The sequence below is a fragment of the Phalaenopsis equestris genome, unplaced genomic scaffold, assembly GCF_001263595.1.
Source record: "Phalaenopsis equestris unplaced genomic scaffold, ASM126359v1 Scaffold000180, whole genome shotgun sequence".
Lineage (NCBI taxonomy): Eukaryota > Viridiplantae > Streptophyta > Magnoliopsida > Asparagales > Orchidaceae > Phalaenopsis > Phalaenopsis equestris.
Window position 1 is genome coordinate 1,188,179 of NW_018164622.1, and position 27,997 is coordinate 1,216,175.

A 27,997-nucleotide genomic window follows, 5' to 3' on the forward strand; every position below is an offset into this window, starting at 1 on the left:
TCATATATATATGTGCATGATTAAATCATCATTAATATTGATAATGTTTAGTCCATATTTTTATATTATAAATCACAAGCAATGACATGATCTTCATTTTGAAAACTATATAACATTGAAGATTCAAAAACTATGATAAAAGTCAATATGTACATATACATGAACATTATCTTATGCATTGCTAATATTAAAATCATACAAATCGTACACATACATGAACATTGCTGAACATTATTTTTATAAATGTTTGTTTAGGTAAGCGCCCCACCAACTTTGTATATGTTAAAGCAATTAACTTTATCTTATATAATTACATAATGATACTTCCTATAGGCACAAAATACATGCCTATATTGTGCAAAAAAAATACTAACTCAAACCAAACTAATCCATATTTACATAAATACCAAACAATTAACATGTACTTGCATATCTGACACGGAGTTTGATATTTAAATTTACAACACTCTCGTGTCATAAACCCATGCATAAAAAAAGTGAATTTCTCTTTTAAAAAGTTAATAATGATCGTACTTTCGACGTGATGTTAAATGTTCTAATAACAACAGAAACAATAACAAAAAACCCTAAACTTTGTTGAAGAGAACCAATCCTATGTATACAAATCTAATGTTTAAACAACATTCAGAAAACTAACCATATATAACATCAACACATGAAGAAATATCATCATTTTCTGGGCGTAACGCAAATTTGCAATTTTCTTGAGCCCATGCAGTGATAATTCTCAGCTGCAAATTCACCAAAAACTGCAGTAATAATTCCTTTTCTGATTGCCAGCCAAAATAAAATAGTTCCTGATTCGACTCATCAGGTTCTGTAAAAATGGATTTCAAATTCGTCGCCGGTTTAGGTTTTTGATCGTTCGTTCTGAGACTAAGATGCTGGAATGGACTCGGGTTTCGCGGCTTCGCCGATGGGCTTAAGTTGCCAGTTCTGCTGGATTTTGTTATCATCAAATTTTGAGATGTTGAGAAGTTTATTATGGTATTTGAGGAGTGTGGAGCGGTGTCCAATGCTGATATATGTTATCCCTGCAGCTTCTATTTTGCTGTAGAGGTGAGCCTGCAAGATCATGTGAGGTTAGTAAATTAAATGTTTTTGCACATTCATAAGATTACAACTATGGGTTTGTATGATAACAGTTTTCGCAGCAACTCCAAAATATGCCGCAATCGATCAAGATCATCATTGTTCTCATTATGATTGTGCCTAAGTTCTTTTGCATAATCTATCCATATTACAACTCGGTCCTCCCCTTTTTTAAAATAATGCTTCTACAGTACTATCATCTGCCATTTTGTCAATATACCATATAGAAATTGCCTGAGTTTATATTCCACAAGGCAAAGACTGTAAATAATTGTAAATTGAAATTGCAGCTTGATGATTCATATGATAGTCATGCGTAATATTAAAAAGAGCATGTTCATTCTTCTAGAAAATGGCTGACCAGAAGATGTAAACAAATGTAGAGGCTGGTGTGGTAGAGTATCATTGTGTACCTCATTGGCTTCATCTAAAGCACTTGTGGACTCATCCAGCAAAACAAATTTGGGTTTCGCGAGTAATAAGCGGGCGAATGCAAGACGCTGCTGCTCGCCGAGTGAGAGCACGCTAGACCACTCATGCACGGAATCCAACCCTTCAAAACGAGAAATAATGTCGCCGAGGGAAACGAGCTTGAGCGCATGGATGAGATCTTCCACAGTAGGCATGTCATGGTTCTGATTTGAGCTGGATGCTTGAGGTAAGAAAAAAAAGAAAAGAAAGATTTATATACATACCAATTAGTTCTATGTATTTATATATCTAACACTTGAATGTTCTACAAGTATGTCAACTTATCTGTGCATGAAAAAGTGCATTTCATTTTTTTTAAGTTAACATAGTAGAATTTTTTATGAAATATGAAAGATTTCGGTGGTATAAATGCAAAAAGTAAAATTTAGGCGTGGGGTTTAGATATGTGAGAACATAAGAATTGGCTGGCATGCATGTAAATGCCCCAAAACAAAAATAATGAATTCAGAAGCAAAGCATAGCAATAATATGAAATGTAGCTATTTGTGGAAACAATGGGAAGTGGATAAAATTAACAGGAGATTACTTCGGAAATAAATGATGCGGCATAGAAATTATTTGCGTCATTGTCCTCATTAGCCTATCTCAATTATTTGAGATCCATTTTATGAATCTTTATTCTGCGTTCATTCTTGTAAAATCGTGAGCCTGAATCAACAGTTAGTTTCGATTATGATCAAGAGATCACAGGTTTCTGTCACAGAAATAATCTCTTCATAATGTCGAAGATTACATGCATCAACTTCTCCTCAGATCATGCATTAGGAAAAAGACTAGTGCACTAAGAAGTAGGGCTGTAAATGAGTCGAGTAGATCTTGTTTGGCTCGTTCGAATTTAGCTCGTATTTGAAATTGGCTTGTGTTATTTCGATAGTATTGGAGTTGTATTGTGATGTTATTGGCGTGGAACCGTGGTGTTATTGCAGTAGTACTGGGGTATTATTGTGATGTTTCTGTAGGTTGCGGCGGTGTTATTGGAGTTGCGGCGGCAGTGTTATTGTGATAGTATTCGGGTAGTATTGTGGTGTTATTAACACGGAACCGTGGTGTTATTGCGGGGTTGCGGCGGTGTTATTAGAGGAGTTGTGATTGTGTTATTGCGATAGTATTGTTGTGTTATTGGCATTGAACCATGGTGTTACTGCAGTAGTACTGGGGTATTATTGTGATGTTTCTGTAGGTTGCGGCGGTGTTATTGGAGTTGTGGCGGCAGTGTTATTGTGATAGTATTCGGGTAGTATTGTGGTGTTATTAACACGGAACCGTGGTGTTATTGCGGGGTTGCGGCGGTGTTATTAGAGGAGTTGTGATTGTGTTATTGCGGTAGTTGTGATATTGGCGTGGAACCGTGGTGTTACTGCAGTAGTACTGGGGTATTATTGTGATGTTTCTGTAGGTTGCGGCGGGGTTATTGGAGTTGTGGCGGCAGTGTTATTGTGATAGTATTCGGGTAGTATTGTGGTGTTATTAACACGGAACCGTGGTGTTATTGCGGGGTTGCGGCGGTGTTATTAGAGGAGTTGTGATTGTGTTATTGCGATAGTATTGTTGTGTTATTGGCATTGAACCATGGTGTTATTGCGTGGTTACAACGATGTTATTGGAGGAGTTGCGGCAATTGTGTTATTGTGGTAGTATTAGAGTAGTATTATAGTGTTGTTGGCTCGGAATCGTGGTGTTATTGCGAGTTTGCAACGGTGTTATTGGAGGAGTTGCAACGGCCGTGTTATTGCGGTAGTATTGGGTATTATAGTGGTCTTATTGGCGCGGAACCGTGGTATTATTGTGGGGTTGCAGCAGTGTTTTTGGGGGAGTTGTGGCGGCGGTGTTATTGCGATAGTAATGGGGTAGTATTATGGTGTTGTTAGCGCAGAACTGTGGTGTTATTACAGTAGTATTGGGATAGTATTATGGTTTTGTTGGCATGAAACTGTGGTGTTATTGTGGAGAAGTGCGCGCGAGTGGTGTGGAACAATGTTGCGAGTTGGCATTGGTTATTTGCGAGTTCTCTTATGCGAAAAAGAAATGAGAGGAGCATTCATGAGTTCCAAGAGAGTAGAGAGAGCTTTAGTTTGTAATATGTACCATTTCTCTCATTTCATACTAAATGCCATGGTGTGGTGTACTTCATGATTTTTTTCTCCATTCTTGGGTTTTTTCATGTTAAATCTTCATCTTATTTACATTTTTATTTTGGAATTACTTGTTTGTGGGCTTCTATTCAAGTATTTTGTTAGGGGTCTCTTGAAACGACGTTCCACAATTATTTTGACCACATAATAAGTATATCTGAGCGAGATTTCTGAAGAACTATGATTTGAATGGGAACGGTGGCCGATGAAGCAAGGTACAAGGTTAAGAAGCAATGGTACGAACTTTGTAATGGAAAATGTAAATTGAAGATTTACTGTATCAAAAGAAAAAATATTTGCCACTAGAAAGAATCAAGAAGAAACATAAATTGATGATTTTGGAAGAATGGGAAATGTTTGCTTGAACAACTCTAGGTTTGATCCGACTCTCTTTCCTCGTATGTAGCTTTCCACATTGTGAATGAGAAAACTATAATATATCTCATGGTTGCATTAACAAAGATGTATAGAAGCCATTAGTTTCAAAAAAAAAAAAAAATTAATAAAGAGATTATTCAATATGAAGATGATAGATGGTAGATCGGTGGCCGAACATTTGAATAATTTCAATATCGTGACAAATCAATTGTGTTTTTGGGCATCAAGCTCGAGAACAAGGTCAGAGCATTGTTACTTTTATCTTTATGGTCGGATAGTTGGGATGAACAAGTCACTAAGGTGAGCAACTCTTCAGGTAATATAAAGTTAAATTTTGCGTACACTGTGAGATTAGTGTTGAATGAAGAAGTTCACAAGAAGCAAGCGGTGAAACTTAAAATTCTGCACTCGATAAAAACATATGAAGAAATATGAACAGAAACAAAGGTAGAAAAATATTGATGTCCAGGAGAGAAAAATTCAGATAAGAATGAGAAAAAGACATGTGAATGTTGACACTGCGGGAAGAAATGTTACTTCAAGAAGAACTGCAAAACACCAAATGTTAGGAGGTCCAGATATGAAGCTCTTTTCAAATACCTCCAAAGATGAAATTCAAGATGACTACCTAGTTTTATCCATAGAAAATATTGAATCTTAAATAGTAGATTCAAAAACTTCTTTTCATGTGTGCCCCAACAAAGACATGTATGAAAACGATACTCAAGTGTGATCTAAGGGACTGTGTATTTGGGAGATAATAAGACTTGCAGTATTGTTGAAAATGGTGATGTAGATATCAGGTTGTCTAATAAAATAGCCTGAAAACTCAATGAAGTTGGACATATTTAATGTCAAAATAGAAATTTAGTCTCACTAAGTCAGCTTGCATAGTTAGGGTATGTGAATGCTTTCACAAATGATTCTTGAAGATAATTAGAAGGGCAATGATGATGACTCAATGCAATGTTGACCTCATTTTTGAGGTCTTCCTTTCTCTTTCCTTAGATACCCTAGGATCTAGCCTTAGAATTTTTCTATTTTGACTCTCCTAGAGGACTGGACCGAGACCCGCAATATTTTGGAAATTCAAGTCATTTTTTCGCTCCTTGAAGTTTCATATTGACTGTTGCTAATCCTCGACGTCCAGTTGAGTCAATTAAAACTGACATATTGAAGCTCTTGTTGAGTTCTCATAGGGATTTGAAAGACACAGATGGACCACATGACGTGTGTGACGTTTTACTTTCTGTCGCGAGCAGTTTACTTGACTTTGGTTATCGCTTATGTGAGAACTGGCCAATAATATATTTGTTAAGCAGCTTTGATCGAACCAAAATAACTACATTTCTTGTGACACGCACGAGTTAGAGTTAAATTGGAGCGATCGTCGGTGAACTTTTCCGGGTGCTCCGGATGACGAAACGGACCGCACGATCACGTTCGGAACGACGATTTTACATAGAGGAGATACCCACTTTTATATAATTTCATGCACTACAAATAACATTTACACCGTGATTTTTAAATAATAAATAATATAAAATAATAAAAAAATTAAAAATCTCTATATAAATGCACACACCCATCCATTTTGTCCTTTATTTCTAATTCACACATTATACTTTGGATGTTCCATATTGATTATACTTCATACTTAGATTCAATCAAATTTGGCCATAAAATCCTTTTTATAATTTTGCTAATCCATTTCAAATTTTAAAATCTAAGCCAAGTTCAAATACCTTTGACTTCACCAAATTTTTAATGAATTTGGATTTTTCTTGGAACCACATACTTTGATGAACTTACTTGAGCATTGCAACAATTATTTGAGTCACTTCGAACACCTTGAAGATCACATTTTGAGTTATTTGAAGCTTCTCCAAGAAGCTTCCTCCTTGGCACCAATAATTGTACATTTGGGTTACAAGCTAGCCCAAGCTCACTTGTTGACTTCCAAAACAAGCTACCACCAGTATCTCTCCCGGCTATAAATAGCCACTTATTTCTTCAAAATCTAGAGGCTTCTTCTTCTCGGTCAGCTCCAATATTGTTTTCCCGCCGCGGCTCTTTGCTTGCATGCGATTCTTTCTTCCCGTTCTTGCCTTTTCCCACTCCGTTGAAAGTGTGCCTTGTCGGGAAAAAGACGAGGAAGCAAGTTCCGGGGTTAGCACCCATCAATCCTTCCACGAGTCCTAATGGGATCATGGCTCTCTGTGCTGATGTAGAAATAGAGCACACTGACGACAAGATATTGATGCTTACCTGGAGGATGCATGCTGGGAGGCAAGGATATTTTACCCTCAAAGAATGGAGAAGAGACGATAATCTGGATCAATTCCTTCTCCCTCGATTCTTATTCCGATAACCGATGAGGATTTACAAAAGAAAAACTATTTAATCTACCTCTGGCAGCGTCTTGCGTTGGCAATGATTTGGTTTCTTCATGATCGAACTCCTTGATTTGAGATAATGATGTTTTGGTTAAAGTGGTTCTTCGGTTTCCTCTGTTGTCATGGCGATGATAGTTCTCTCACCGTCTCTACAATCATTCTCCCGATGCCAACGAATTGTTTGTTTTCTACAAAAATGGGCCTTATAAAATGACTGACAATTTGTCATTAGAATGGAACGAATTTGGTTTGGGATAAGACATCAGATCTTGTATATGTTGATCAGCCTATAGGAACTGGATTTAGTTATATTGTAGACCAACGTGATAGTCATCACGATGAAGCTGGTAAGAATCTTATGATGGATATTACATTCTTGCTTTTGCAAGCCGTGTTCACCAAGGAAACAAAGCTAAAGAGGGCATCTACATCAATTTAAAGGGATTTACCATTGGTAATGGATTCATTGATCTTGTTATCCAATATAAAGATCCTCTGTACTATGCACAAGTGAATAATAATAAATGTGAATAATAGTTCAAGTGAATAATGTGAATAATGTCAATATAAAAGTGGATCCAATATAAAGAGGGCATCTACATCAATGTGAATAATAATAAATGAATCAAACCATAAAAGACTCAATCAAATAGTTCAAGTTTGTGAGGTGGCCATTAAGCTTTGCGGTATTTCTGGAAGAATTCCTATCTTTGCTTCATACTTGGTTTGCAACGTAATTTTTAGTTCAATATTGAGGATTGCTGGAAATGTCAATTATTATGACGTCAAAGAGGAATTCCCACTGTATACGAAGCCAGTGCTTTCATGGCTTCATGGTCAGGAGTGAGTTTACAGCTGTCATCTCTTTTCAGAATCTCTTGCTGAGCTTCTTTGGAAAGTCCAAGCATTAGGACTTCGCACAGAAACTATTTGATTGAATGCCTGAGAGGCTTGCAAGTTGCTCGGATCAAAAGCTTTTTGCAGTTTTTGGAGCTCACAGCAAGTTCATAAGAAAGTGCATTGCTGAGAATTTCTAATTGTTTCTTTTTATATATTGAAGTCCAGAGATGAAGGTATGCTTCCCGTCTTTTTGCTTCATTTTACTGTTACACAAATTCCACTTAGATATATAGAGTTAGGAAGATTTCCATGCATACCACCCAACCCTTATGTATTTACACATCTAACACCAAAATTTTACTTTTTACATTAACATCACTCAAATCTTTCACATCACATAAATATTATCATTTTAAATTTTCAAATTAAAAATACTTCTCATGCATACTTAAGGTGACGTATATGTATAAATGAAAGTTTGAGTGTTAGACATGCAATACATGAGAATTGTGTAAATTTCTATTAGATTTTTTTTTATGAAACCCCAATTGTTCTGGGAAAGAAAATTTGAAACTTTTAAATCTCCTTCACTTGTAGGAAATTTACATACTTTACACACAATTCTTATGTACTTACATATCTCAAACCTGAACTTTTACATTTGCATACACAACAATCCAGTATCTTCAATCTATACAATGAAAAATGTATTTCGTTTAAAAATTTAATAAGAATCTTGATACTTTGATATGATATTGAGAATTTTAGTACTGTGTATGTAAATATGAAAGCTTTGTAAATATGAAAGCTAAATATGAAAGCTTAAATGTAAGATATATTGATACATAATAATTGAGTGGATTATAAGTAAACCTTCCAATTATCACATCACACACATAGTCAATTTTTTTTTAACTATAACATTTATGCATACTTAGAACTTTATCTTGTTCCCAAATTCTCATTCAAATTTCTCTGTGCATCTTTGCGAGGTAAACCTGATCATGATCAAGATGTTGAAGGATCGTGAAGCCACTCCGAGACGGACAAAATGGACGACATCAAACTTCATTTCGGTGAGATTTTTCCAAAACCTACACTCTTGATTTCAACACTTCTCTAAAATTTTATAATACGCATTAATATTATTACAAAACAATGTTTTAAACTTTATTTAACATATAATAATACCAAGAACTTAGAATAGGTTAATTAAGTGTTCTCTCTTCTTTCTCCCCTTTTCTCGAGACGAGACGACAAAACCATCAAATGACGATCAGCCTTCAGGCAGCAATCGAGGCGACAACAAAAAGGTGGAAGGAGAAACCTCAACTGAACTTCCGTAGATTTAAATAACATACCTATAGAACGCCGAGGTCGTTCGTCTAGTACGACGTAAATCATCACATTATCTTTTATGACCTTCTACGATTTTATATCATATAATATAAGTCATAAACTTTTTAGGATTCCAAGATCGACTTCTGGTACGACATAAATCCTCCTATTTCCTCGGGACATTTACATATGAAATGTAGATATAAGTCTGAATATCTAAATAATTTGCATGAGTAAAACGTCAACTAATTTCTCTTTCAAAGATGTAAAGCCAAATCATAGATTAGTTTGAGATGTCACTGAAGCTTCTTCAATATCTTCGACATTTCCTACTTTTCGCTTCTTTGGATTCCAAAGAAAATAACTATTTCATATTGGGTCATTCTCACTTGACTTTCCTATAAGCAATCGTGAAAACTTAAACGTTGAATTCTTGAAAACAAAATTCTGATCTTAATCGAGAGTTTTCTTAGGTAACTTCATTTATCTTAGATGTAATTAACTATAGAGGTTTGCCTCTATAGGGAATTAAGAACTCAGATTAATCTAAACCCTGTTTAATCTGTGTATTAGATAGGGGAATTTGTCGGCTATAAAAATTCGCAAACCAAAATAGAGTCATAAACTTTTAAGTTTAGATAGTCAAGCCACCAATAAGTGATACATTCATCTTTCTAGATGAGATCATTTATGGTATCGTGTTTAACTATTTAAACTATTACATATATGAGGTCTATCTGGTCTCATTATTTTTCAAAAAAATATATATATATACCATTTTCACAAAATTAAAATTATATTATATATTATATTAAATATAAATTTTAAAATCTTATTTAAAAAAAGCCGACATGCAATATTAAAAGAATTCTTTACCTGACCAATAAGTCACTTGAATCCATTGATGTAACTGGAACATATGATAGATGCAGGTTTTTGGCACTACAGATTTGACCATATAGGTGAGTAAGATATGAAGTCCTTACTTCTAACATTAAATTTCATGGTTTAAATTTTATAGAGTTAAATTTTTGTGAAAATTGTGTCTATGGCAAACAAAAGAATATTACTTTCTCCAAAAGTGGGTCAAAAATGAAATATAAAGTTTGAATTAGTGCATATTAATGTATGGGATCCTACTCCAGTTCAATTTATTGGAGGTATCTAATACTTTGTCACTTTCATTAATAATCACACCAGAAAGGTATAGGTACTTCTTCAACTGATGTACTTGAAGTGTTTAAGAAGTGGAAGGTCGTGGTTGAGAATGAAATGGGCTTGAGGTTGAAGTGTCTAAGATCAGATACCGATAGTGAGTATCGTGATAAGAGGTTGAGTTGTTGTGCATCAGAAGGAATCATGTATGAGATTGCATGCAGGTTTGCCAAAATACTTATGGGCAGAAATAGTGAACACTGTAGTTTATTTGATCAATCGTGATTCATCGGTAAATTTGAATGAAGGCTTGCCTGAAGAAACTTGGGTGGCAAGAAGGTAAATCTATCTCACATGAGAGTATTTGATTGTTCATCGTATGTTCATGTCAATGTAGGATTCAAAAGTAAGCTCAATTAGAAATCAGTCAAATGCACTTTCATTGGATATTACTCAAATGAATTTTTGTACAATTCAGAAATTATCAGAATAAAAAATTCATTAAGAGTAAGGATGTTACTTTCAATGAAATGAAAATGCATAGAAATAAGAGCAGAACTCGAGATTGCTCATTTGTTACTTTTGAAGACTCCTTCAAATGTGTTAAGATATTGGTGATTAGAAAAATGGAGAAAGCATAGGTGCTCAATCTGGTGAAGCAGAAGAAGTTCCTCAACCACCTATTAGTGAAGTCAGGAAATCCAACAAAGATACAATACTGATGCATATGTATTATACTTCTTCGTTACCATTTTTTGTTAACTAAAAGTAATGAACCAGAGTGCTATGAAGAAGTCACTCAAGTCGAAGGCTTTAACAAGTGGGAGTTTGTCATGTATAATGAGATGGAACCACTAAAACTAAATTAGACATGGTATTTCGTGGAACTACCAAATGGCAAAAAGAAATTGCACAATAAGTGGATCTACAAGCTGAAAGAAGAATCGGATAATAGCAGACGCTACAAGGGAAGGCTTATTGTGAAACTGTTTCAGCAAAAGGTAGGAGTTGACTACTCATAGGAATTTTCTCCGGTAGTGAAAATAACAACCATCAAAATTGTGTTGACCTTGATAAAAGATGAAAATCTATATTTGAAGCAGATGAATGTAAAGACAACTTTTTTGCATGGTGACTTAGAAGAAGAGTTGTATATGGTGCAACCGGAGATATATAAAATTCCATGAACAGAATGCATGCTTTGCATGTTAAAGAAAAGTCGTTATGGTTTGAAGCCGGCTCCAAGGCCGTACAAGAGGTTTGGCAGATTCATGTCTGACAATAGGTATATGAAGTGTCAAACAAATCATTGTTACTTTATCAAAGTGACGATTATTATATCGTGTTTCTATTGTATGTGGATATTATTGATTACAAGAGCAGATATAGAAAAGGCCAGGGACTTAAAAAGAATAATTATCAAAAGGATTTGAGATTACAAATTTAGGTCTGACTAAGATCCTCGATATGAAAATCAGCAGGGACAGGAGTGCAAATACAGAAAGTTCTCATGCAAAATATGTTAAGAAGGTCTTACACAGATTCAACATAAATGAGCTAAAACCAATTTGCACCCCTTAGGCAGTTACTTTAAGCTATCTAAGGAACTATCTCCCAAATCTGAAGCAAAGCAAGCATATATGAAAAAAACACTGCATGTTTCAGCAGATCGAGTTGATGTATGCAATGATATGTATAATACCAGATATTACACATGCAATGGGAGAAATCAGCATAATCCAGAAAAACTTCATTGAGATTTTTAGATACTTGAAAGAAATAGTCAACAAGGCACTTTGTTTCAGATGTGCAAAAATTAATTTGCAGAATATATAGATTCAGATTTGGCAGGGAATATTGATGGTGGAAGAAGTACAACAGTGCATGTCTTCACTTTAGGGATCACATCACTGCGTTGGGTTTCCATGCTACAGAAAATTGTTGCTCCTTCAACTCCAGCAGTTGGGTACATTGTTATCACTAAGGATAGCAAGGAAATGATTTAAGTACAGAGCTTTATGGTAGAATTGGGCAAGGAAAAAAGATTGGGAAGCTTCATAATGACATTATGAGTATTACTCATCTAGCTAAGAACGTCATTTTTCATGTCATGACAAAACACATTCAGCTAAGGCATCACTTTATTTGTTCTCTCCTGGAAGATGATCAATTATCTTTGGAAAAGATACATACAGCTAAAAATCCTACAGATATATTGACTAAAGTGGTCATAATTGAAAATTTGAAGTTATGTTTGGCATTAGTTGGAGATCATGATGATTGGTGAGCTACACTACTGCATACAACTATGAAAATGGTGTAAGTTTGGAGGAGAGGGAGTTGCAAATCAGTCTCTAAGTGGGAGATTATTATGTGTGAAGCCTGATTGGCAAGGAGAACAACCCAAGAACATTGCAGCGGGCAACCTAGCGCCCAGGGGGTGCCCCTGCACCTAACAGCGAGCAACCCAGCACCAGAGCAAGCGCCCAACCAAAGGTTACCATGTGGAAACTGGTCTCTTAGTAGGGGCGCTTAAGCGCCCAAAAGTCCCGTTTTAAGCATTCTAAAACAGAGTGTCTAATAACTAGGCATCTATAACCGATTTCTGCAGCTCGAGAGTTTAAATTTAGTGTTTCTTTGCTGCGAGAAGTGTGTCTGAATAGGGTGAAGTGGTGTTGTGAGTTGGTGTTTGATTTCTATGACTTATATGGTGAAAGAGAAATGAGATGAGTGATCGTGAACACCAAGAGAATAGATAGACTTGAGTTTGTACTATTTATAATTTCTCCTCATCTCATAGTGAATTTCTTGATTTGGTGTAGCTCCGTGATTTTTTTCCCATTCTCGGGCTTTCCTATGTTAAATTTTGGTTCTATTAGTGTATTTTTTTCTGGAATTACTTATTTGTGTGCATTTGTTTAAATAATTTTGTTCGAAATCTCTCGAATCCGCATTGATCTTAACACCATAACATGTACCCCGCCAATTTTCTTATATTAATGACTTTTATCATTTTATCCGTCTTAATTTCATCATAAATATCAATCTTACTATTTTTATCCCCTATATAAACATTTTGCTAGACAATCAGTTGAAAGCATGCAATTAGTATGGAAGCACACAAAATATATATCTAGAAAATTTATTTTTAGTCAACAAAAGAATTTCTTCTCTGAGTACTGTACTTTGCATGGATATTCCTTCAAATGTGATGATTCAGTTTTACCAATCAAACTTAAATACTCTTTGTTGACTTTTTTTTTATCCACAAGCAACTAAATAAGACATTAGGAAAACATACACCATCTATTTGAGAGTGCAAAAGGTATAGAAGGTTTAAAAAATCAGTGAATAAACATATATGAAATCCATAACTGAAGATATGTTATTTACATACATTAATTTTTTTTCATTTTTTTTGTTAATCGGTTATAAGCTTAAAGAGCTTAATTAGAATCAGATTGAAACCAATTAAGAAAAACATCATTGGATGCCTCAGCTATACTTATTCTCAAATAATAGAATTGGTTGAAGTTTGCTGCTGGTTTAAATACGTAAATAGATTGCAGCCCCTTCATTTTAGATTCAAGTCATATCACTTTCTTTCAATTAAAAAATAAATAAATAAACTAAATAGCACAGTGTAATTAGATACATGATGACAGCCAACATACCAATAAGCGCAGAGTTGGTAGATCTCAAAAGTGAATTCTCGCTCCATCTTGGATAGAGCAACTGCTGGCGAAGTGTTCCCAAGGCCATATATGGCCTTTGTGGGAGGAAAAATACTTGGCCAGCTCTCCCATACTCGTGGCCTTTCAGATCCTCATCTTTTGATGTATTTTCAGGTAAAGAATTTGTTCCTGATGAGGCAGATACTTGATAATGACCACCGTCTTCTACATAAAATGAGATCTTCCCTCTACCACTAGTCCAGAGACCAGCCAGAGCTCTCAAGAACGACGTCTTTCCACTTCCACTTGGTCCAGTAATCTATCAAATAAATTAAAGTGATTTCAAGTCTATGCGGTACTTACATAAATACCAAATAATTCTTATGTAAATTTCATATTTACATCCATAAACTCAAAACTTTATTATCACATCAAAAATACTATCATGATTACATTTTAACAGTGACATACACATCTTCATGTAAAGTTTTAAGACAGAAGTAAATGTGAAATTTTAGGTGTTAGATGTAAACACATAACAATTGTGCGGCATGTATGTAAATCTCCCTAAATGTATATGTATGATGCAAACTAAAATTAACAGAGAAAGTGGCATACCAGTAGGTGATCTCCTTCATTGATTATGATAGACAAGTCTTTAATAAGGATAGTTCTAGTTCTTGGAGTTTGTAATGTCAGATTAGAAACCTCCAGTAATTTTTTAGACTCACATTTAGGTATAGAGCCATTATAGTCAGAGGAAGATGGAATACAAATGTCAGAATACTGAAGGATAATCTCTTCAGAATCATTGATCTTTGAATCATTCGAAAGGCCATCCAGAACATCATCAAACTCACCTATACATAAAATCCAATCTCAGAACCGCTAAACAAAATTACTTCTAAAAAAGGCTTCACATTGCCCACTAAGATTTGGAAGCAAAAAACATAAATATCAACAAAACAAGAAATTAACCAAAGCATTCAATTTAACGCACAGACAAAGGAAATAATTCATGTTGCCATACATACAGTAAACATTTTGGAAGATTTATAAACATACCACCCAATTCTTATGAATTTACATATCTAACACCCAAACTTTAATTTTTTACATTTGTACAACCCAATATATATACATATCTATCTATATATATATACATACGTCTATATACGTATGTATGTATATATATATGTATACATACATACGTCTATATATGTATGTATGTATATATATATGTATACCTAAAATTTGCTTTTCATATTTATACCACTCAAATCTTTGATATCACATACGAGAAACCAACATTTTAAATTTTAAAAAGTGAAATACACATTTTCATGCATAGCTAAGTTGACATGTATGTAAAAATTGAAGTTTTAAATGTTAGATATGTAAATAGATAAGAATTGCATAGTATGTATGTACATCTTCCTCGAATAAAATAAGCCTTTGTATGTTATCATGCCCTCAGTGAATAGTCTAGGGTAGTATATGTTAGTATATGGAGCATGATTGCCTTCAACAGTACCACACAACATTCTACTGCTCTGCACAGCAATCTTGCGCCACGGTGCCAGTAGAGGCACCCAGTGCACTGAGAAGTCCAACACCCTTTTAGGGCGCAACTACTGTTGACCTCATTTTTTGTCGACACTCTTGCCCTCATCATTCCCTTATCTAAGCCAAGGTTCCTTCCTAGCATCCTTAGGTGGTGGATCTTGGCTTAACTTGGGCTTGGATTAACTTGGAAGAGTTTGGGCTTGACTTAAATTAAAACTAAAATTAAACTCAAACAAATTTAATTCAATTCAATTAAACCCAATTTAAAACATAAATTTGAACTAAACTTAACTTAATATAAGAAAATGAACTCAAATCTGTCGTGGCCTCTTCATCCCATTGCAGCGCTCAAAATTTATTTTGTAAGCTGCATCATATTTGTCATCATACTTGGAGGAGAATGTGACGAGTTCGATAGTTATTTGAGCCCATTTTTACATTGATTCTTGTTTCTCATGCTTTTAATACATGAAATCTTATCCCACGTAAAAAAATTTCCTTCAGAGCGTTGTTTCGCAAAACAAATCACGTGTGTTCAGATTGTTGAAACTTTACAAATGGGCCCGTTCGCGTCCAAATCGGACTTTGTTTGATGGTGGCATTTGGACGACAATAATTTGAAGAATAATAATAAAAATAATAATCATAAATCACTAAAATATTAAAATCAAAACCTAAACTTGAACAATTCAATTAAAACAAAACATAAACTTAAATTAAAGTAAAATTCAAACTAAATATAAATAAACTAAAATATAAATTAAATATAAAATCTACACAAAATTAAGACATAAATTGAATATGACTTAAATTAAATTATAGATAAACTTAAGACCAAAATATTAATTAAAATTAGATTAAACAAAATATAAAATTAAATTTACCAAGATACAAATTTAAATTTAAATTTAAATAAATTAAAACATTTACTTGGAGTAAACAAAATAAAAAAATAAGTTAAAATTTATATATATATTTATATACCGCCCTATTCCTATCCATATGCATATCTAATATCTAAAACATGTCGTTTTACATTTATACCACCTGAATTCTTCATATCATGTCAAAAATATCATTTTTATTTTTATTATTGTTATTTTTATCATTATCTTTTTTTTCTAAAAAATTAAAAACATCTCTTTTTGCATGTGTAATGTGTTATAAATGTAATAATTGAACTTAGGCATTAGATAGGTAAATAAATAAGGATTGAATGGTATGCATGTAAAGCCCTCCTAAATCCTTAAAAGCCTAGCTGAAACTCCATCTCTGGGATATTCTCTAAGGTCCACAAAGAAGCAACACCTGAGCTCTTGTGCTCCTCCCTCTTTGATTCGAAGCCCTCAATTGTTCCAGCTCACGAACGGTTCCGGTAACTCTTCATCTTACATCATTTAACCCGAAATGCTCCTCTGATTCGAGACACCACCCGCTCTTCTCCTCTGATTCCCCCACTTCTCTTGCTTCTCTCAATGGTTCGCGAATGACAAGCCAAGGAGGAAGCAAGCCGAAGCCCCTTCTTCCTATTCTCCTGAACTCGCACAGGAGAAGAAGAAAAATCGGGAACTTCCTGCCATCGCAGCTCTTCCTTCTCGCTTCCGATTTCAGCCTTGTAAGGTATATCTCATCTTAATCCTTTCATTTCAAATTTCTATGCCAAACATATATGTACCCAAGGTTTGCATATGCTTAAATATATCTCCAGTTTTGCATAAATATGAAGATAGGTGTCATTCGATTGTATTGTATTAAGTAAAAACTTATGTTTCCTTCTTAGAATACCCGTCCACATGGATTATAAATCCAATAAATGTGAAATATCATTTTGCTTCCTACTGTTCTCGAATGCACCTTTCCTGTAACCTTGCTATCTTTGGATTCTGCAGGTTGATTGAAAAAATATTTCCTCAAATGTTTTTAGCAAGGCTGATTATGGCTTCCAATGTTTCAGAGAATTGGAAAAAAAATTTGTGTTATCAGGTTTAGCTCTTCATCATTAAAAAAAAAAAATCCTAGTTCCAATTTTGAATACATACATACATACATATATATATATACATACATACATACATATATATACATACATACATACATACATATCACTCTACAAATATTTGGAACTTCCAAGGCCATCAACTTTGCATTCAAAAAAAAAACAAACATTTGGTCCGTCTTCACCAATTGTATATAGTTTTGGTTTCTTATTATTCGAAACTTGAAAGAAAGCCTTACGAAATTCATGTCAATAGTTTTGTATATAAAGCTCATTGTTGATTTCAGATTGTCACATCATCAAATATAAACCATTGATATACACTTGATATCATTATGATAAATTTGTACACGATATATGACATAATTTCAAGCATATTAAATTCATTTTGGAATATTTGTGGCTAATTTTGAATGCCCAAAACAATCATGTGTTATTCATGTCCTCTCACAATTGATAGATACTGAAAATTGTCTTGATTATGAGCAGCCCAATTTTATTTGAATGCCTCTATTAGCAAGTCTGATTTTTGGCGAAAGATTTGTGTGACTTCTCTACGCTATTACCTGCATAAATCCAAACACTCCTGCCCTTCTACGGTTCCAAAAAGCTGAAATTGATTTCACTCCTCCAAGTCCGTTGATCCCATTTGCACTTCTCCATTTGGAACTCCCAATAAGTCCTGCTCTCAAATTTTCGGCCACCTCTTCAGCCGGCCGAAACCCCATGCTTCTCCATCCTTCCCCTTCTTGAATGCAAGAAGTTGAAGCTACCTTGCCTTCCTCTTCTCTCACCAAAATCCCTTCTCTCCCTTTCGCAGGACAAGCAAGCTACACATCTTTCCCACGCCCCACTAGACTGAGGAAGGCACTCCAAATGAGAAACCAAGAATACTGGTTCTCACTGCATCAATGTCTACAAACTCTTCAATCATAAATCATGTGGAAGCTTCCGAGTTCATCGCCAAAAAACCCGAAAGGCCGAGTCCAGTATCCGTGCTTGAACTTTTTTTTTTCCTGAGACGATGATACAAGCCCGGACTATCCTAGTGTTAAATTAGATGAATTACACAAGTCTTTGCAACCACTCCATCTCAACTTCCCTGAAGATTCTGAAGTTGTGATAGCCACATCAGATAGTCTGATTTCTCATCATACAATTTGTTCGTATAACATGGAGATGAAAACAAAATTTGTAAAAACTGAACTAGAAACATATGATTTTGATTCAAAGATGAGTCCAGAAAGTTGGAGCTCACTTTCAGATGAAATAAAATCATTTCAGATTTCATATCCGAAAGACCCAAAGCTTCTCCTGGACCGTGTAAATGTGGAAACCTCACCTGGTTTAAACAAAACAACCCCTATACCATGCAATTCCTTTGTAGTTACAAACCTAACACCTAAGCATAGAAATTTACATACATACCATGCAATTCTTGTCTATTTACATACCTATCACCAAAGCATAGAAATTTACATACATAACATTCAATTCTTACATCTTTACATTTTTAGCACCTAAACTTGATATCCAAATACATGCCATTCAATTCTTATCTATTTACATATTTAACAGCTAAACTTCACATTTATATACATACCATTCAATTCTTATATATTTACATGTTTAACACCTAGACTTCATATACAAATACATACCATTCAATTCTTATCTATTCAATCATATACAAATACATACCATTACACCTAGACTTCATATACAAATACATACCATTCAATTCTTATCTATTTACATGTTTAACGCCTAAAATTCACATCTAAATACATACCATTCAATTCTTATCTATTCAATTCTTATATATTTACATGTTTAACACCTAGACTTCATATACAAATACATACCATTCAATTCTTATCTATTTACATATTTAACACCTATACATCAAATTTCTATACATAATACCATTCAATTCTTAAATATTTACATGTCTGAAACCTGAACTTATTATTTAAATGCATGCCACTCTATCCATATGTATTTACCTGCTTAACACCTAAACATAATTATTACGCACATACCACTGATTTTTATGTATTTACACATTTAAAAACTAACCCTCAATTTCTACATGCCCTGCAATTCTTATATACTGACAGATATAATACCTAAGAAATTTTCACACGCATTCCACACAAATCCTATATATATTCACTTGCCTAACAGCTAAACATTAAATTTTTACGTACATATTACCTATTCCTATATATTTACAGACTTGAAGCCTAAATACAATTTTTGCATACATACAACTTTACCCACGCATGAAGAAGTGTGCTTCTCAATTTAAAAATCATAGTAGTATTTTTAATATAATACAAGTGGTATTTTTGATGCAATATCAGGGAGAATCACTATGAGGCAGTTTAAATTTTCCACTAACTTTCTATATCATTCTGGATCATTAAAAGGCCCTTCATCCTTAATAAGTTGTTGATTAGGAAGCATTGGAGTGCCGCATGATTTGACCCCTAATTTCTCATTTTTGCTAACAAATCTAACGCATCCTTCCGTTGAGATAGAAAGATACTTCTCATGCTTAATCCCTAAGAAGTACTTCAAGGAACCCAGATCTTTAGTGTTGAACTATTTTTGGAGAAATAATTTTATTGATAAGATTCACTGCACATTGCTTCCATTAATAATAATGTCATCAACATACACCATCAACAGAATGATCCCAGAAGCAAATTGTTTATATGATACAATGTGATCGCTTTTATTTTTTGGCATTTCAAACTCTTCTACTGCTTGACTTAATCTTCTAAATCATGCCTGGAGACTTTGCTTCATACATATAGTCACTTTCAAAGACGACATACTTTCTCAAACTCCCCATGAGCAACAAACACAAATAGTTGCTCCATGTATATCTTTTCTAAAAGATCTTCATACAAAAAGGTATTATTCACATCAAATTAGTGCAGGGGCCAATTATTTATTGCGGCCAATGACAGGAAAGGAGGATCAAAGTAAACTTAGCTACCAGAGAGAATGTGTCCAAGTAGTCAATCCCATAAATTTGAGTATAGCCCTCAACAACCAACCGAGCTTTGAGACGTGCTACAAATCCATCAAAATAAAATTTAACTACAAAGACTCATTTATAGCAAATAAACTTCTTGTCAGAGGGTTATTCAACTACTACCCAAGTTCGATTTTCAATTAAAATAGTCATTTGATCGAGCACCGATGCCCGCCATCGAGAATGAGATAAGGCTCGTTGAACAAATCTTGAGACCTCAAGAGAGTCAAGGGAAACAATAGATGAGCAATAAGTAGAAGATAATTGATCATAGTTAACACAAGATAAAATGGGATTGACGCATTGACATTTACCTCTTCAAGAGCAATTAGTAACTTAAGGTTCTTAGCAGATAGATCAACCTCTAATTTTCTTGGTTCTGGCACCATTAATGTTACACCTACACTATATTTAACGTCTATTATTAATTTACGTTAATTCACTTTTAATTTTGTCTCTGTTAGCAAGATTAAATAAGCTCTTAATTGTTGTCTTATTCTTCCCTAACTATTATATTTTTTGGGATCATATAACGAAGAGAGCAATACATATCACAAAGAGAAAGACAACACCATATGAGAATGATGTCACAGAAAAACCTTGTTGTCGACGCCAAAGAGAAATGACGACATAGGAGACAAACGACTCGCAATGGATGATCTCATTTGGCTAAGGAACGATGCCGAGACGACTAAATACCCACGGCTCGTTATGAACGGTTCAACGAATGCAAAGGAGCTATCTAGACATGTGATTCAGACCACACAGATGCACCGACGAATGTTTCCAACAACAGAGACAATGCTCCAATCCAAATGAACAATTCAGTCCACACAGACGACGTCGCAAAACGATTCCAACTACAGAGACGATGCTCTGATACCATGTAATAAGAAAACTTCTTATCCAATTGAAAGAATATGATACATATTTATATACACTCCTATCTATATATATTAGAAATATTTCTATTATAGAAAAGATCTTGTAATTAGATCACTTTTAATTAGGTTATCTAATATTAATCTTCATAAGATACATGCATGTTAATATATAACCATTAGATTTAATACGTTTCTTAGCAATCTCCAAAAAAATATATATCTTGTATCACTAAAAGCACTCAATTATATTACACTCTTCAAATTAAGTACATACTTGACTCTAGCCAATGCAACAATCACAATGCGAAGTGTCATTAACTTCATAATATCAGAACCAACAGTCTTGCATATAATATTTTTCTCATATAAACATAGCCTCAAAGATATGACTCCTATGTGGAAAATATATTGTCAAAATTCGTGATATGACAAGCCAAGTCCAAAACCAAAACCCAATGTTCTTTGCACCTGCCATAATCAGTCATTGAAAAAAAGGTACACAAATCTATATCAAAAGTGTTAAAGTATGTTGGCATATTTATAATAGCTATTACATGCGTGATGCTCCCTGCTTTTCAAGCAAAATAATCTCTCCTTTATGTTCATTTCTTCTTACAAATGAAACAAATCTTATGTTTTAACCTAACAAATGACTTGCTATTAGAAGTACATTCGTTTTCAAGAAATCTCCACCCAATCAACAATCTCTCAACGGATTTTCATCACATGCACCAGCAACTTAGTAGTCACAACTTTATAAAGAAGTAAATCATTGATATCCTCTAAATTGATTGTATCTCACTAAGACAAAATGGTATCAGAAAAATGCTTCTAAGGATAGCTCATTGACAGCAAAATATCAGCAAAGATTGATCCACACCATCAATAATCAGATTAATATTTCTTAAATATCAAATAATTAAATTGAATATGCTTAAATGCAAAGAAAATATAGGATTTTCTTTTAATTAAGTTTTTTAGAGAGACCTTTAATCACTTACAAATATTCCATCTTGACCCACAAGCCTTCAGTAATTATTTCCTTAAGAACCCCCATCAAAATCTCATCCTCCAAATATAGCTGAATTGTTGAGAATTTTACCAAAATCTCTGTCTTGTCTTCTTTACTCATGGTCTTCATGTTGGTACGCTCCATTACTGGATGGGCAAATACCTACTAAACTAGAACACCTAAAACTATCTTATTCTCTCTAAGGCCAAAATTAATTGACTAGTCAAACATCTGTAAGCATCAATTTAAAACAAAGCTTTAGGAGTGTCAATTCAAGTTGACAGGTTGAGTTCAGGTCTAACTCAAAGTTGACCCAATCAAATATGCTCATCAACCCGAACCTGACTTTTTATCATCTAAGTCAAAATATTCAACCCAAATTTGACTTAACAAAATAATTTATTACATGGATAATACTACTATTTTATATCAGCAAAACCCAATTAAATCAAATAGACCTATTTAACCTAATTAATACAACTTGTACCTGTCTAACCCCAATCTAAATAGTGATTAGGTCAATTTTGGGCTAATTTTGAATTATTTAGATTAACCCAAACCTCAATGGAAAAATAATTAATTTTATAATTTAAACCCAAATCCGACCCAAATAATAATCAAGCCAACCCAAACAAAAATTTTTAGTAGGGTTCGGTTGTTTGGTAACGCTTAAAATGTTTGAATACTTGAATATGTTTGATCTAAACTGTTTATTCTATGTGCCAAAAAATTTAATTTGAACCCGATTCAACCCAAACCTAACCTAAACAACCCTTTTATTAAAGGATCCTACTATTATTTTGAACCAAGGTACCCTAATTATCTTAAATATGACCCGGATAACCAAATTAAACCAATCAGAATGTGTCTAAACCCACATCAAATAATAATTAAGTTAATTTGGGTTATAAGGGTCAACCTAGCTGGATCTTAATAATTATCATGTTTATATGCTTGAGCGAAACTCAACCAAAATGGTAATTGAGTTAACCTGAGTCTGAGCTTTTTGAGTTTGAGTTAAGTTTGGATTAAATTGTCAAATTGGGCCATTCATTGACACCCCAAGCTAAAAAACAAGAATGCAAAAGCGCCACTTCAATCATTTAATGCCAAAGTAAATACAAAAAAAGACAAATAATTTTTCATGATTTAGCTTCAATCAAATATGCAGCACACATAAAGTCAAGATGGTATGGCTAAATCAAAAGGAGTATATAGTACAATCCCTTTCGATAATAATCCCTATACAAGTCCTCCCTTATTACTATATGTATTCTTTACCCGCTTGCAAAAAACACCATCTCTCACTTTCTGCCGAGGAATAAAACTATAAATAAGTGCTACAATACTTGTCATTGATTTGGAATGTCAAAACTCTTTTCATGAATATAAAATGTTTGCGCAACTCTATTAAATCTGCATTTGCAGATAACTACAATAGTCCATCATGTTACCAGTGACTAAAAAAAAAACACCGGATGGGACAGCTTACAACTATCGACAAGAAAAAAAAAAAAAACCAGTGTGGCAGATTACAAATATCGACAAAAAAAAAAAAAAAAAAGTGCATGCATACTGCACAATTCTTATGTATTTACATATCTAGCATCTAAAATTTGATATTTACATTTATAAAATTTTGGTATCATAAATCTATGCTTGAAAAAAGTGCATTCCACTTTTTAAAAGTTAGTAATAGTGGTATTTTTATGTGATATTAAAAATTTGAGTGGTAGGCATGCAAAAACCAAAGTTTAGGTGTTAGATATATAAAATGTTAGAATTGTGTGGAATGTATGTAAGTGCCCCAAGAAAATAATACCTAGGCGATCAATTATGGCTGAGAAGGCACTCAATGACTGAAACTGGTATACGATCAAAGAGAAATCGCTTAGTATATGATTGAAAGCAGAAACCGATTGGTTTATAACTCCAAACTCAATTTTTCCTGAGAAGTACATAGGGGCAACTACAGCAGCTGGAAGAATCTGAATCAAATACCGGTATCCGCTCGTGAAAAATTCAAGATTCCGAGAAGAAATCAACAGTTGCTGCAAGAAAATATAGGACAAAATGTTAACAAAAAAGCAGATCCCAATGGACAGTGAAGGGTAAGTCTCGCAAAGTTGGGCACTTAAAAGAAGAAAAAAAAGAGAAAAACTGGAGCTAAAACAGTATTTAGTAAAAGGAAGATTTGCATACATCCACTTTATGTATTTACATATCTAACACCAAAACTTCAATTTTTACATAATGCCACCTTACTATACATGAAAAGGTGTACTTCACATTTTAAAAGTTAAAATGGTGGTGTTTTTGATGTTATTGAAAGATTTGGGTGGTATAAATGTAAAAAAGCAATGTTCAGGTATTAGATATGTAAATACATGTGAAATGAGTGATGTATATGTAAGTGCGCCAAAATGGGAAGCTAGAACAATATATAGGAAGACTTATTGGATGCGCAATTTAAGATAGCACCTATACCATAGCACTCCCCTGAAGGAGGAAACAATCGTAATTCCAAGGGGAGTCACATTCAAAGAAAATTTCTAAAAAGCTGATCAAGCTTAGAATCCAAAAACAAGTAACTATAAGGATAAAGAAAAAAATTATAATAATTGTCAAAATAGTCCTTTGATTTTCTGCATTGGATCATTTTAATCCCAGAGCCTATAAAAGTGTCAATTTAGTCTCCAAAGTCTTTTAATATGGGTTGAAATAGTCCCTAAGAATGACTATTTTAGCCATAACTTTTAGAGTATAAAGATAAATTTAGCACTTTATAGATAAGACTAAAATGCCCCCATGTAAAACATCAAGGGACTATTTTGGCACTTTACTCTAGAAAAGATGAGTAGGGTTTGAAGCAGCTAAATTAAATAAGAGAAGCATATAGAAAACAAAAACCTGAGGGAAAATTGCCAAACTACAATTTTAACTGATAACCAGATGCCTTTACATACTAAAGGAATAATTGTTAGGATTTTGCAAATTGAAAAAAGCCAATATCATATATTTAAATAGCTCAAATGCTGAGCGAGCTTACACTGAGATTTTCAAAAGCCCTCTTGAAACGGTCTAACAGAACCTGCTTTTCATTATTTTCACCACCATAAAAAGCAATTGACTCAGCATTTTCTCGAACTCTCACTAATGCATAACGAAAATCGGCTTCTTTCTTCTCTTGCATAAAGTTCAAGTTGACTAAACCCTGAAAAGCATGAGAAACAGTTGGTCCTCTTTTTAGACTGTAAATGCAGTAAATCTACAAATAATTGAATAAAATACATGATTACCTTTCCAAGAAAAACACTAACAGCAGTACCCCCAAGTGAATAAACAATAAGCACTACAAATAAGGGAGGGTAGATTCCATACAATATGTTACTGAAAGATATCAAGTCAACAGCTGCATTAAAGACAGTCAATGAAAATGCAAGAGCCGTCCCAGTGAAAGAACTTAGATCATCAACAATGCGCTGGTCGGGGTTGTCAATTATGGATTGAGATTGAATTTTGTAAAATGTGCGGTTCTTTAGGTAGCGTTCTAAGTAGTAGCTTGTCATCCAAGACCTCCATCTTAGAGATAGGGTGTCTTTTGCATAATCTCTCAGGACAAAGATCTGTAAAGCGTTAACATTGAATTTCATGAAGTAAATCAATGAGATTAAAGCTTCCAAAAGTGAAAAAAGGAAAAAAATATATATTAGAGTCAACTATTAACATCTTAAGAAAAATCACAAAGAAAATGATAAATGAAATATGATTTAAGAACACCAGGAATCACAACTGCTTAAGTATGTTCGCGAAACCAAGAGTTTATAATAGACGTCCTGGATTTAGAGCAAAAACCGTCAATTTAAATTCAAAACATAACACCTTAAAACTTGTGAGAAGCAAATTTAAACAGTTTTAAAAAAATATGTCATAAGTGCAACAAAGGCCGTCCCCGACCCATCTTTTTTTCAATTTCTCAACTAAAAAGCTTGCATTAGTTAAGTGAGAAAGGGTGCTTTAGACTAATAATAGACATCGGAACAAAATAAACACATTTTCATTGAAGGAAAGTTTCTTCTTCATATTATTTAGCCTTTTATGCTGTTTCATTGGATTTACTTTTCTGTAAATTTATGGTTCAAGTAGTGCATTCATACAGAGCAACAGCTTTATGAACCTTTCTCAAGCTATTCCATAAAGGTGCCCGTTTATGTTTCTTAGACTAATATATGAATAGTAGTATTAAATATCATACTTCCATAGACAAGCTGAAGACAATTTGGTTAGATATTTTTCAAATAATAATTCATGAATAAAATAAGGACATACGCAAAAATGTGCAAATAGTTTGTTAGGTAATTTTTTAGCTTAACCTAATGTGTGACTTCAAGAAATAAATTTACTAAGATAATTTGTCAAGACAGCCACAAGTTTCACACTTAGGTATCAGTCTGAAACTAAAAATTAAAACCATAAAAAAAAATTTTGGAAGACTAGCATGCCTACAACTTAATTTCTCTATATTTACATATCTAACACCTAAAGTTCAATTTTTACATATATGCCACCTTATTTATGCATTAAAATATGTATTTCAATTTTTCAAAGATTAAAAAGCTGTATTTTTTATTTGATATGAAAGATTTGGGTAGTACAAATGTATAAAGTAAAGTTCAGGTGTTAGATATGTTAATACACAGGTGGTATGGATGTAAATGCCCATGCATTTTTCTTTAATAGAATACAGAGCAATACCTACAAGGGTGCAGCAATAAGCTCACCGGAATCCCTCCTGCAAAGGCTCCCAAGTAGTATAGAAGTTGTTTTGTAAATTGTTCTTGATCCTTATCTTGCAGAATCCAAAAAGTGGAAATATATGTAAATTAATTAAGCTTTAGCAACAATGATTTCAGAGCAAATATAGAATTTACATACTAGCAAGGGCATTATAGAAGTCTCGACCAAGGAAATTAAACCCAACGCTAATTCCTGTTGTTGCCAAGGTGAGAGCGAAAACAGCTGCGAGCTTTAACCTGGCCTGGATTTTATCTTCCGATGACCAATATGGAGAAGCCACCTTCCAAAATCTTCTGAAAAGAGTTTCAAGATCTGGACCAACTCTCTGATCATCCTAATGGCGGAACATGAGCAACAAGAAGCAGCAACGTTAGCAGAAACAAGGCAATAGACAACAATATGAGCATACAATAAAGCAGCATGGAGATCCAAGATGAACTTAGCAGAAAAAAACAACATCAAGTTGTCTTAGGCATAATTTTAGGGTTTAGGAAAGAAAATTGGTTCCGGAGGTAGCAGGATTAGTAGAGGTGCCAATGCTTCGTAACGGCTAAAGCGAAAAAAAGGAAACACTCGAGCACTAAAAATGCATCACATAAACAAATAATTGCAAGTAGAACTTCTAATCTGACATAAAGAATACAATAATAGAATGATACGATCACGAAAATCATTCAATTTCGCAAGAAACCATCGACAGCTGAACAAATCAGCTGAATCGACACTCAAAGTAGTGAATCTGATGGGACCAATAAAACATAAAAGTGGAAAACGAAGCTCCAGCTCACTCTATCTCGTCCTTCTTCACGGGCTCCCGCATCCTCTGTGGCCGCAATGCGTGTCGTGGTGCCGCGGGGCGCACCTCTCCTCCGATGAAGCATCGGGAGAGTAGACGAGAATCTACAAACTCGAAGACGGCACGATTGCTTGAAGATAGAATCGGCGCAGCAAGATTTGATGCGGGAGGAATGATAAGAGTGAGGAAATAATAAAAAATGGGAGATAATAGTAAAAGCCATCTTCTTCCCCGCACAACAACTCTTCCTTTTTACAGGAATTTTTTCCAGATTTCAATGTTTTTTATCTTTTTTTGGGAGTTATGATTTCGAGTTTTCCATTAATGGAACTCAATATGGGAAGATGAAGGAGATGATGAAGATGATGCAGTATTAGTGTTT

At 34.0% G+C, this 27,997-nt stretch overlaps 1 protein-coding gene across 1 annotated transcript; it reads right to left on the reverse strand.

Moving 5' to 3' along the window:
* Positions 1 to 575: 575 nt before the first annotated feature.
* Positions 576 to 27,995, reverse strand: LOC110022280 (ABC transporter D family member 2, chloroplastic). The gene is made up of 10 exons (XM_020721139.1): positions 27,608 to 27,995; positions 26,958 to 27,153; positions 26,804 to 26,871; positions 25,322 to 25,648; positions 25,072 to 25,236; positions 23,845 to 24,073; positions 14,137 to 14,378; positions 13,519 to 13,837; positions 1,527 to 1,765; positions 576 to 1,086 (listed from the first exon to the last, which is right to left on the reverse strand). The coding sequence occupies exons 1-10, from the start codon at positions 27,836 to 27,838 to the stop codon at positions 898 to 900; spliced, it is 2,205 nt and encodes a 734-aa protein (XP_020576798.1). The 5' UTR covers positions 27,839 to 27,995; the 3' UTR covers positions 576 to 897.
* Between the last annotated feature and the right edge of the window lie 2 nt (positions 27,996 to 27,997).